This window comes from Coffea arabica, chromosome 8e, assembly GCF_036785885.1.
Source record: "Coffea arabica cultivar ET-39 chromosome 8e, Coffea Arabica ET-39 HiFi, whole genome shotgun sequence".
NCBI classification, from domain to species: Eukaryota; Viridiplantae; Streptophyta; class Magnoliopsida; order Gentianales; family Rubiaceae; genus Coffea; species Coffea arabica.
In genome coordinates, this window is record NC_092324.1 from 944,370 (window position 1) to 956,927 (window position 12,558).

Below are 12,558 nucleotides of genomic sequence, written 5' to 3' on the forward strand. Positions count from 1 at the left end.
AAAAGCAAATATAATTTTTTTTTTATTATGGTGGTAACAATCCTACATATAGCGTTGAAGAGGAGGTAAATATAAGCTTTTCTAAAATTTTATTTTTATTTCATAATTTTTTATGATTTTATAATATTATAGTAATTTTGTTTGAAAAGTTTGACTATTCAAGCTTGACTGACAAATCTAACGAAAAATCTAATAGTTTCACTTTGATTGCAATCGCAAGAGGTTAAATTGTAGGTTTCTAAATCACAAGGAACTAAAGTTTACGTAAACTGAACCATAGGAGGCTTTTTTTTTTTATCCTATAAATTATTATATCTCACTATTTGACCTGGGGAAGTCATCAAGCAAATTCATTGGTCTAATAATTCAGTCTGTAAATTAATGAGCCATAGATGTACACGTAGCCAGCTGGCTTGTAACCTTTATTTTTTGGGTGTGATGTTTAAATGGCTAGAAGTTAGCTAGCTAAATTTACATCGAATGGGTGTGATATAGTTTTTGAAGTAAAAAAGAATGACACTTCTAGCCCAAAAAAAAAAAGAAAAAAAATCATTAACAACAAATTCCTGGCCATTTCATTTTTGATATGCGTATCTATCCTTTATCTTATTTGCAAAATAAAGTTTTCAAGAAGGCATAACGTTGGGACACCAATTGTAGTGTTTGATGCTGCTTTTTCACTACGAACTTACTAGTATGGAGTTTACCTTTGTCGGAATAATGGGAAGGAAAATTGGAGTATTTGATAGTATATTTCAGCACTAATTTAATGAATTCAGATCTTAATATATTCAAATATTTGATAATCTAAAACTGAACATTTAAATTAATTGAATGACACTGAATTTTTTAGATAAAATTTATTTTCAAAATTAAGTGATAAACTATCCACTTATCACTGAACGTGATATGCACTCAAATGTATTAGATTTAATATTTAACAATTCAATAATTTAATGAATTCAAACTTCAGTTTTATCAAACGCACTTATTCTTTAACCAGACGCAAAGTTCTTTAGTTGCATAGGAGTATCAGATTCTCGTAACACAGACGAGATACAATGGAGTCCTAGGAAGGAAAGAATCCAAGATAATCATTCCAGCTCAATCTCTGAAAGCAAAGGCTTATTTGCAAAGAAAGCTTCGATATTGGCTATCATGATCTCCTGTAACCGTAATAACGATTCTGGGACGGCACCGCCTCTATGTGGAGACAATACAACATTGCCCAATGCATATAGCTCCTGAGGCACCACAGGCTCGTTCTCGAACACATCAAGACCCGCTCCTCCAATTTCACCCTTCACCAACAATTTAACCATTTCCTTCTCGTCAATGAGAGATCCGCGGCCAATGTTAACGATGATCCCTTCCTTTCCCAGGGCTTTCATCACGTCTCTGTTAATTATGTGGCGAGTCTCATTTGTCAATGCCAAACAAACCACTAGAATATCAACGTTGGAAGCCAGTTCCTGAACGCTTGCGTAGAATGGGAAAGAAATATTGGCTTTTGGCTTCCTAGAGTTGTATGCAATGCTGCACCCGAGGGCTTGAAGCCTCTTGCTGATTCTCCTGCCTATGCTTCCCATTCCAGCGATTCCCACTCTCTTACCCCATACCTGCCATCAACACAAAATTTTCTGTCTCCCAAAAAAAAAAATGTGTCTTTGCTAATTGACTTGCGGACCAAATTTTTCTACATAAATAAACTAGCTGACGTTATTCAACTAGACCATCTTCTTGGAATTACACAAGAATTAGGGCTGTGAATAACCCTGATGAGCCTTATGTTTAATAGGACCGGACAGAGATTGGCCTAAATAATACTGCGCCGAAATTAAATGTGAGCTGAATTTAGGCTTCACTGGGCTTAAGCCCGATTAAGGTTTGGCCCGCTCATATGTATAATTATATATATAATATACATATAATTGCATATTTTTTTTTTGTCAAAGGTCAACTTCTATATATACATATAATTGCATATTAAATGATACATATAATAAATAATTATGCATATTATAATATTAAAATATTAATAATTCATATACAAATTTATAATAATTTATAAATATTAATCATGTGGTTAATTATGAGTTTGGGCCGAATCCAATATGGACCCAAAACTCATATTAAATAATAAGTCAAGGTTGAGTCTACTAATCTAGGCCCGAACCCAAAAGTCCGAAAGCCCGAAATCCTCATTTAGTTTTGAGTTGACTTCAGGCTTGCCAAAATTCAGTTGATGAAACCTAATTGAAACTCTGAGAAGAATAAATCACAACTGATAATCTTCTAAATCACAACTGCCCCAAGCTCCAATCTGAACGAGGAAAATTGGGAATTAGTGAGCTCCCACCCAATCTTCACTCCCACTTATCTGAGGGAAAGGACATTGCGTGGACATGGAACGAACCCAGGAGAAGTAGACTCAAGAGACATCTTGGGAATGCTACACATGTGGACAACCAGTACCTAACTGAGCATCACGATGGATCTGGATCCATTCAACATGAATGGACAATTGCAAGGGAACCCAAATCATTTACAAAGGACCGAAGACGGAAGAAATGGAGTGGAAGACCGTCAATCAGCGATTGGAGAAGGAAACGGAATGGCCCTTCCAGAAACGGAATTGGGTTCAAACAGACATCATCGAAGAAGATGGGCAGGAGAGTCTCTTTCTCTATCCCCTTAACCTTGGGAATAGACTGGCGAGAAGAAGCCAGGAAGTTCATTTTTCCCACACCCGGAGTCACAGGAACAGAACTAAAAATCAAGATAGACAGAGAAGAGGAGGCTCACCATATGGATTTCATAATGAGAGCCTGGCCAATATTAGAGAGGTTCAGAGGCATAGAAGAGAGTGGCCAGATCGTGGAATCAGGGGAGACGGACTCTCAGGCAGGTGATGCATACACCAGGGGTCAATCTGCTCAAGAAGTTTAGCCAAATGAAGATTATCACATGGAATGTGCGTGGTGCTGGTAGTACCACATTCAGAAATCACTTTTTGGATATCTGTGATATACATCAACCGGCTATAGTTACAGTGGCAGAAACTAAAATAGGGGGACAAGCAGCTGCTAACATGTGCGAAAGCCTACCTTTTCATGGGTATGAGATTGTTGATTCAGTTGGAAGGAAAGGTGGCCTATGGCTTTTATGGAACCAAAACGATGTTCGGGTCAACATTATTAGTAAAACAGAGCAAGAAATCCACGCTACAGTCCAGGTATCATCTGATACCCCCTCTTGGCTTCTTTCTGCAGTTTATGCTAGTCCAAATTTTAGCAATAGGATGATTTTGTGGGATAATCTGAAATTTGTTGCATCCCAGAACTCCCTCCCCTAGTTATGCCTTGGTGATTTTAATGAAAAACTTTCCAATGTGGATAAGAGAGGAGGTAAACCCATTAATCAAAATCATGCTTCAATATTTCAGAAGTGTCTAGACTCTTGTGATTTGTTAGACATGGGGTTTTCTGGCCCAAAATTCACTTGGCTTAACAAGCGTTTTGATGCCGGTTTAATCCTTGAAAGATTAGATAGGGTGTTTTGCAACCCTGATTGGAATTCATTATTCCCAGATTCTTCTGTCCTCCACTTAACTAGAACTAGATCGGACCATTACCCCGTTCTAGTTAATCTATTCCAAAGTGTCAGACAAACAAAAGTCTTTAGGTTTGAGAAGCTCTGGCTGTCGGAGTCTTCGTTAAAGGAGGTAGTCCATCATTCTTGGGGAGAAAGTAGTAGTTTGCTGACTTCTATTGACAAATTCACTGAATTTGTCCAATCTTGGAGCAAAGCCACCTTTAAAAACATTTTCAAGGAGAAAAGAACCTTGCTAGCTAGAATCCGAGGAATCCAAAATAAGCAACAGCTTAACTTCTTTCAATATCTTGCTGATCTAGAAGCTCAGTTATTGAGTGAGTATGAGATGATCCTTTCTCAAGAAAAAGATCTCTGGTGCATGAAGTCAAGGATCAATCACATCATCTGGAATGATATGAACACCAAATTCCTTCAGGCTTCAACTATTCAAAGGAGGAAGAGGAACCGGATCCATTCTCTTAGAAACCAGGCTGGGGATTGGATTAATGATCATAACCAGCTCCGGGATCATATCTATGTGTTCTACCAGAACTTTTTCTCAACAGTTATGATTTGTTCCTTTATGGAGCCTAATGAGTTTCCTGCCATGAGGAGAATTCTGGACCCTGACACCAAATTGCTCTTAGGTAAAGTGCCCTCACCCATGGAAATAGACCAAGCAATTGTTGACCTGAAACCTTTCAAGGCCCCTGGCCCAGATGGTCTCCCTCCTGCCTTTTTCCAATCTTTTTGGAGTGAGACTAAGACGTCCGTTTACAAATTGGTCCAAGAAATCTTTGTCTTATCTGATATGCCTGAAGGTGCTAATGATACTTTTCTCTGTCTTATTCCAAAAAGTAGCCACCCAGAGACCATCCGTCAATTTAGGCCCATTAGTCTTTGCAATACCCCCTACAAGGTGTTGACCAAGATTCTAGTCAATAGAATTAGACCTCTCATGGATTCCATAATCTTTCCTACCCAAACCAGTTTTATTCCTAGTAGAAGAGGTTCTAATAATATCTTCAGTGTTCAAGAAGCTATTCATAGTCTCAGGAATAAGAAAGGTAAAAAAGGCTTTTGTGCTTTGAAAATTGACCTGGAAAAGGCATATGATAAGCTGGAATGGAGCTTTATCAGGGAAGCATTAAATTATTTTGATTTCCTTCCTCTCTTGTCTCATGTTATTATGAAGTGCATTTCCTCTTCTAGAATGGCTATCCTTATTAATGGTTCTCCTTCGGAGTGGATTATTCCTTCAAGGGGCATTAGGCAAGGAGACCCTATCTCCCCTTATATTTTTCTGCTATGTATGGAGTATTTGTCTCTCTGTATTGAAAAGGCTGTTCAACAAGGGAGTTGGGAAACTTTAAAAGTTTGTAGGGGGGGCCTAGCAATTTCTCATTGCATGTTTGCAGATGATATAATCTTGTTCTCTAGCTGTAGCAATGCTTCCATTTCTGAGGTAAAATCCATATTGGAAAATTTCTGTCTGAAATCTGGGCTCACCATAAGTCTTGAAAAATCCAGTCTCCTTCTCCAAAAATACTGATCCTTCTAGGCAGGACCGGATCTCTTCTTTTTTAGGCATCAGTACCACGAAGGATCTAGGAAAATACTTGGGGGTCCCTCTATCACATACCAGATCCTCCCCAAGGGATTTTGCCTTCCTAGTCGATAAAATCAGGCTGAGGCTTGCTGGATGGAAGGCAAAACTCCTTTCGTTTGCTAGAAGGAAAGCTGTCATCCAGCAAGTCTCCTCAGCAATTTCTTCCTTCTATGCACATTGTGCCCCCTTGCCTAAGTCTACCTGTGAGACCATTGATAGGATGCAAAGAAATTTCCTTTGGGGATCTACTACGAAAAAGAGAAAGCTTCATCTAGTTAAGTGGGATGTTGTATCTACCCCCCGTTCCTTAGGTGGATTGGGAATTCGTAAGACTATTGATGTGAATAAGGCTGCCATGGCTGGTGTCTGTTGGAGACTAAGGCATAAAAAAGATCAACCTTGGGCTCAAATTCTGAACCATAAGTATGTCAACCAAGATGGTTCTAATCAACAAAGAAAACTCATCTTGAATAATAGGCAGGTGTCTATTAATAAAAGGTGCCTAAAAATGGGGGTGGATTTCTATAATAGTGGAACAAATTGGACTATTGGGAATGGCAAGACTGTGAGAATCTGGGCTGATGATTGGACAGGGCTAGGGCCCCTTCGACACCTCATTGCTGGCCCACTTATTGAAGGGGAAGAAAATATGGTGGTTTCCCAAATGTTTGGAGAAAGAGAGTCTTGGAACCTTAACATTATCTCCATAATACTCCCTGATTTTGTTGTCAAAGTTATTAAGGCTATTCCTAGACAAATTATCTCTCCTGTAGAAGATTGCCTTAAGTGGCACCTTACACCAAATGGACAGTTTAGCCTTAAATCAGCAGTAGATTTTATCTGCTCAAATAACACCCTTGTTGAAAGAACTGAGAGGGATTGGATATGGAAGATCATGGCCAGTAATCGAGTAAGGCATTTTCTATGGATTGCATGCCAAGACAAGCTCCCAACCAAGAGCAATCTACTCAAAAAATTCATTATCCAAGAAGATTGTTGTCCTCTATGCAATAATAATAGAGAGACACCTATCATGTCCTGATTTTCTGTCATAGAGCCAAAGTTTTATGGAGAAAGATAGCTGTGCCTTGGAATTTTTGGCCTTTTGCAGGGCAAAATCTCTGCTCTTGGTTAAAGAAGATATGCAACATGGCAGATTTATCACCCCACTATGGCATACCATGGGGAACCATCGCAGCATTTGGCTGCTGGATGTTATGGAAGAATAGGAACATGGCTCTGTTTGAACCTCAATCCTGCCCACCAAATCTTCCTTCAACAACAATTGCAAAAGCAGCAGAATTCCTAAGCATCGGACCCATAAGTAGTAAAACCATCAGACATAAGGATCTTGTCATGATTGCTTGGGAACCACCCCCTCCATATACTTTCAAACTCAACACTGATGGTGCTTCAATTGGAAACCCAGGACCAGCAGGGGCTGGAGGAATCATACGCAATCACCTTGGGGAATGGATTAGTGGGTTTAGTAGAAATCTGGGGTGGACTTCAAATACAAGTGCGGAATTATGGGGGTTAAGAGATGGGCTTCTGCTGGCTAAATCTCTTAATATTCAACACCTTCATATTGAGATGGATGCTTCTGTGATTGTCCATTTGATCTCTACAGGAACTAATGATACTTACACCTACTCTTCTATGATTGATGATTGCAGGAATATCATGAGGAGCTTCATCACAACTACTATAAAGCATGTTTTCAGGGAAGCAAATTGCTGTGCAGATCTTTTGGCAAAATGGGGTGCAGAAACAGAGGAAGAAGGCCTCAAGGTGTTCAATGACCAGCCTGCAGCCATCGCAAAACTAGTAGAGAATGATTGTAGGGCATTTTGTTTGCCCCGTTTTGTAAATTCAAGATCTTAAACTCGATCTTTTGCTCTGGATCTTGTACTGACTGTTTCAATTTTAGTAACTTCTTTCTTAAAAAAAAAAAAAAAAAAACTATTTATGATATAGATGGAATAGACAATTTACCGTAACTAATAGATAAATATACTAAATAAATAAATATTATTAGGTTCAGAGGACTATTATTAAAACAATAGGGGTGAAATTTTGACCTTGTAGCTTAACGGGAACTGTCCCTTGACAGCCCAAGACCCGGCCCGGACAAACCTGTCAGCCGCCGAGATTCGACGAAGAGTGTCAATTAACAGCCCAACCGCATAGTCCGCCGCGTCATCAGCAAAAGCATCACCGGCATTGGTGACCCTTATCCCCCGGCGGCGACACTCGGCGAGGTCTATATGGTTAAGGCCGGTGGTCGAGCCCACAACACACTCCAGGGATGGATACTTATCCAAAGTTTCGGAGTTAACCGGTGAATTTGCCACACAAAGCAGGATCCGAACTGTCCCGGCTAGACTTGAAAACGATGAGTCGGAGCTAGTATTCGGATTCAGGAACTGAAACCGGTCTTCAAGCAGGGGAAATGTTATGTCTTTTGCCGAATTGTTGAGATATAGGACAATGGAGGCCATATGTTTAATCTATGTTTATGTTCTGCGTTTTCTGGTGTTTAGGAAATATGGAAACTATTTTTTTTTTGGTGTTTTTCGTTATCTTCTGTTGTCGAATGGAAGCTAATTAATGTTGTTTTGTTTTTTTTTTGGTCTTTTTCCTTATCTTCTGTGGTCCAAGGGATGCTCAATGCTGTTGATGTCGACTTTGCAGTGAATACTGTGGAGAGTGGACACAGACAACTCAGGATTGCAATTTCTGGTCCAGACTAGATTGGAGTTGTCGGTCATAATGTAATTATATTGACCCATTCAAACCCACTCATTAAAAACTTGTCAAATTCGCGCATTAATTTTGAATGGATCTAAATGGATATCTAATTAAATCTATTTAATTGGTGGATTTAATTAGTGGATAAAAGGTTGATTCGACTTACTCATTTATATTTATTTAAAAATAATTATATATTTATCAATCTAATAATAATAAAATATCGCTATTTCTTATTAAATAACAAGCGAAAAAATAAAAAAAAAGATAGAATTTTAAGTGATTCATTTATACTCATACTTAGAGGTGCTATCGAGCCGAGTCGAGCTCGAGTAGCACCATACTCGAACTTGAACTCGATCAAAATTTGTGCTACTCGAGCTTTGATCGAGTAAAAAATTTGAACTCGAACTCGACTCGATGAAATAAAACTAAACTCGTGCTCGGCTCGTTTGAGCTCGAGTAAGCTCGAGTAAATATCAAACCCGAGCTACTCGAGCTCGAGCTCGAGCTCGAATTTTGAAATAAATCTATAATTTTTTTTAAAATATATAATATAATATATAATATAAATAAAATATGAAAACTCGATTAAACTCGGCGAGCACTCGAGTACTTATTTTTTGAATTTGAATTCGAACTCGACTCGTTAAATTTAATGAATAGCTCGAGCTTGATTTTACCAAGCTCGAGTCAAGCTTTTGATCAAGCTGCTCGCAAGTCCTTGACTTGCTAGCACCCCTACTCATACTTATTTATTAAATGTGTATAATTGAGTCAACCCATTATTTAATTATGATCCGTTCAAACCCGTTCAAATCACTTATTTTGATACCTCTAGTTTAGAAAGCCTATTTTCGCTATAGCCCCTTATACAACTCAGTTGAATTTCGCCTCTCCTGTAGAATAGAATAGTATATGTATTGTCGATTGGTACCAAAAAAAGAAGAAGTAAGAAGTCATGATCAAACTGGAAGCTTTTAATTCTTTCCTTAGGACTTATAGGCGGGACAAAAGGAATGCAGCAAATGTATGTACTTGTGAATTTAGAAATATTTGAGATAGCCACATTTTCTAACTTCCTACATATTTTTTGGGGAAATAAGTTTATTAAATGCTACTTATGATCTTGTGAAGGACTTTTTTTTTTTTTTTCTGGTTTTTGCTTTCCTAAAGAAGTATTTCACTGCATGGCCAAGGGGCACTAGGTGATTAATTCAGGAATGTAGTGTTGTACGTGAGATGATGCTTTGGCTGTTGAAAGCCATGATTGCTATGTTTAGAGGAATTGAGAGACAAAAGATCTCCAAAAAATAGTCAACAAAGTTAGGCTGCAAATGGAATTAATTCAGATTCGAGGAACGCTTTTAAACTCCTAAATATGTGTAAAAACTTGCATATTATATGTCCAAGTGTTACTTTGATGTCATTGAATCGGTTTGAATTTTAGTTCATGCCGCTACAAATATTTAGTGTAATTACCCTCAGAAATGCAAAATAGAAATCTCCACACGATCACTAGTCACAGAGTATTATTAAGCTCTTTTCTGTCCCGAAAGAATCCTCAAATGGGTTTCAATATAATCGGAGCTCCATGCTGTGGCTGAAGAGTAAATCCGGCACAGGGAGCATGAGCGTACGAAGGTGAGAGCTTGAATGAAAAGTGCTGCAAAATCATAGCCAGAGCCAATTTTGCTTCTATGATTGCAAGGTTTTGGGCTATGCAAATCCTAGGTCCCCAGCCAAAGGGATAAAATGCCAATTGATCCCCTGATGCCTTGGAAACTCCTTCAGCAAACCTCTCTGGGTTGAATTCTTCTGCATCATCTCCCCAGTACTCAGGATCATGATGCAACAGCGTCGTTGGTACATAAACTTCAACCCCTGCAGGGATGCAAATGTCCCCTACCTTAGTTCTTTGGACGGTATATCTTGCCAGGTAAGTTGCCGGTGGATATAATCTTAGGACTTCAAACAACACCATTGTGACCTACAAGAACAATTTAATTCGACCGCATTATTCATAGAGGTAAATTAAGCAATTCTCCCACCATAGTAGTCACTGGTTAATAGATAGCAGCAAACAATACGAGACGATGGGGAAGATGAAAAGAATTGGACTGACTCAACAACATATTCACACTTACAATTTTGAGCCGGTTCAAGATTTCCATATCAGGGGCTGTCTTTCCACAAATTTGTAGGACCTCTTGTCTGGCTTTCTCTTGCCAGGCCGGATGCATAGACAGGAGGATAAGAGTCCAGGTAAGCCAGATAGCAGTGGTCTCTTGGCCGGCAAAGTAGAACATCTTACACTCCTCTATTACATCTTCAATTGTCAGTTCATTTCCCTTTTCTTCTTTGCATTGCAAAAGCAATCCAAGTAGATCAGCATTACCCGCTTTGCCATCCTGCATTGCCTATTGATTAAAATGGGTGACTTGGGAGTAGAGTGTCAAAATGGGTGACTTGGGTGGGTTTGAATTGATTAAAATGGGAGATAGGTATGAGTGAATCAATCCATTTACACCTATTTAATTAGATGGGTATAAATGGGTAAGTCAAAAAATGAATTGAGTAAAACAATTATCCATTTATAACCCATTTATTTTATCTTTTTGTAAACTCATTTAAATTCATTTTTGCAAACTAAGTTATCAATTTATACTACATTTTGCACCCATCATTAGTTTTAAATATTTACTTATAATGCTCAATAAGCCTAATTACCAAATTTTTTTCTATATGTACTCTATGTTGCATAATTATATACTATTTAATAATTGAACAATAAGAATTATAAAAATTTGAACTAAATACTATAAAATTTAACATAAAAACTTAATCCAAAAATTTTGAATTTCTGGTATTTTTTTCGTATGTAAATTTAAAATTTCATTTTAGAAGGTAAGAAAAGAGGCTACAACTTGTCGTAAATTGATAATGTTGAAAAATGAGCAAGTTAACAAACTAAGAAAAAATAAAATAATAAGATAAAACCAACAAATAATAATAATAATAATAATAATAAAATAAAAGTAGTTAATATCATGACAAAATGAAGAATCTGAAAAAAAAGAGTAGGGGAAGAGAGGAGGTTTAGAGGAAAACAATTTTAAATGGGTTAATTGGATTTGATGAGTTATCCAACAATACCCATTTAATTGGGTTTATTCACTTTATTGGATAACCTATTTATACTCATATGCAAAAACTTAAGATACCCATATCCATCTATTCATGGGCAAGTATGGGTAAATTTAATTAAATGGATTTATTTGCCACCTATACTTGAGAGGGACTTTGGTGTAAATTGAGCCCGTTGGGGGATCTGAACCCCCGACTTGCATTTTAATTCAAGATTTTTTGAAATTTAACCGGATGCATAGCATACTCATTTGGTCCGGAGGCAATTCAGTCCCCTTTGGATGCACCGTCCCATTTGCGTATGAGATTTTTTTTTTTTGATAGTTTATTTTGTTTTCCTCTCTCCTAAGACCATTGCACATACAAGGCAACAGTAAATTGTTAATCTTGAAGGAAGAGTAAATCCGTTGCTTGTATCAAAAAGCAGAAACTACCTGTAGCTTCTCGTGATGGAATGCAGGGGTAATTAATCTTCTATGCTTGGCCCATTTCTCCCCTTCCAAGGCTGCGAGTCCCAGCGCCAAAAGCTTCACAAGAGAGTTCTGTGGAGGTTTTTGGAAGTGACCACTCTTGTTATTCAGTATCAGCCTCACCAGCTCTGCCTTCCCCAGTATCAATCTTGGCCTTGTTCCAATCCAACTCAGACACACCTTTCCTATTTTCACAATTTAAACCCATGCCACCTTCAATGTTTACTCGTCAATGACGTTACAAAAGTCAAGGCAGCCATGATTTCTAATTTTGGTCGGCAGAAATATTTTTTGAGCTATTTGTCATAACATGCCGAATTCTACGACTATTTTTCACTTCACATGTAGTAATTTTTACTCATCCTCCATATAGTCAGTAAATACTTTGTTCTTGACAAGTATCATGCATGTATCAGATAAAACTAAAAACTTAACAGGATAAATCCCTTATTTTCATACGTTCTCTTAACATTTATGCGTCACTTGATCACCCATAATACGTTTAGAATACATTCTCGATTTGTTCTCTTTTAATTATAATTATATTGTATAAATCCTTATATATTGAAATGGGAAGACCCATGAAAGTATCTCCAAGAGGCTAGAGAAGAAGCTGAGTACTGGATGATTGAAAAAATCAGAAAAGAGTGCAGAATTTGATGAATGAAAGGAGCTAACCATATGTCTGCACAATTTGATGAATGAAAGGGTCGACACGAGGTATAATTTCGTGGTTTAAACTGACGGGGATGGACCATGCTTCTATCATCAGCTTCTCGATAGCTAGCTTATCTCCACAAAGAAAATTGTAAGAGGTTCCTCCAATTCCTTGTTGCTTCAATTCTCGCTCAATCAATTTGGGTCTCCACCAAAGAGAATAGACAAGTTTCAAGATACAGAGAGAAGCTAAAAGAGCAGAAAAGGAAGCTACGAGGACCATCAAAGTGGGCGCTTCCATGGTGCTAACTACTTTGTGGATGCTGAAGC

At 37.9% G+C, this 12,558-nt stretch overlaps 2 protein-coding genes across 3 annotated transcripts; both read right to left on the minus strand.

Annotated features, from left to right (window-relative positions):
• Positions 1–973: 973 nt before the first annotated feature.
• Positions 974–7,835, minus strand: LOC113703734 (glyoxylate/hydroxypyruvate reductase HPR3). The gene is made up of 2 exons (XM_027225199.2): positions 7,285–7,835; positions 974–1,619 (listed from the first exon to the last, which is right to left on the minus strand). Exons 1-2 carry the CDS (start codon positions 7,702–7,704, stop codon positions 1,095–1,097), a joined length of 945 nt encoding a protein of 314 aa, XP_027081000.1. The 5' UTR covers positions 7,705–7,835; the 3' UTR covers positions 974–1,094.
• Positions 7,836–9,454: 1,619 nt separating this feature from the next.
• LOC113703093 (cytochrome P450 CYP72A616) lies at positions 9,455–12,558 on the minus strand. 2 transcript variants are annotated; one of them, XM_027224319.2, is made up of 4 exons: positions 12,250–12,558; positions 11,536–11,756; positions 10,102–10,365; positions 9,455–9,944 (listed from the first exon to the last, which is right to left on the minus strand). In XM_027224319.2, the coding sequence occupies exons 1-4, from the start codon at positions 12,527–12,529 to the stop codon at positions 9,519–9,521; spliced, it is 1,191 nt and encodes a 396-aa protein (XP_027080120.1). In that variant the 5' UTR covers positions 12,530–12,558; the 3' UTR covers positions 9,455–9,518. The 2 variants fall into 2 exon arrangements, with proteins under 2 accessions (XP_027080120.1, XP_027080119.1); XM_027224318.2 differs by having other exon boundaries at positions 10,102–10,374.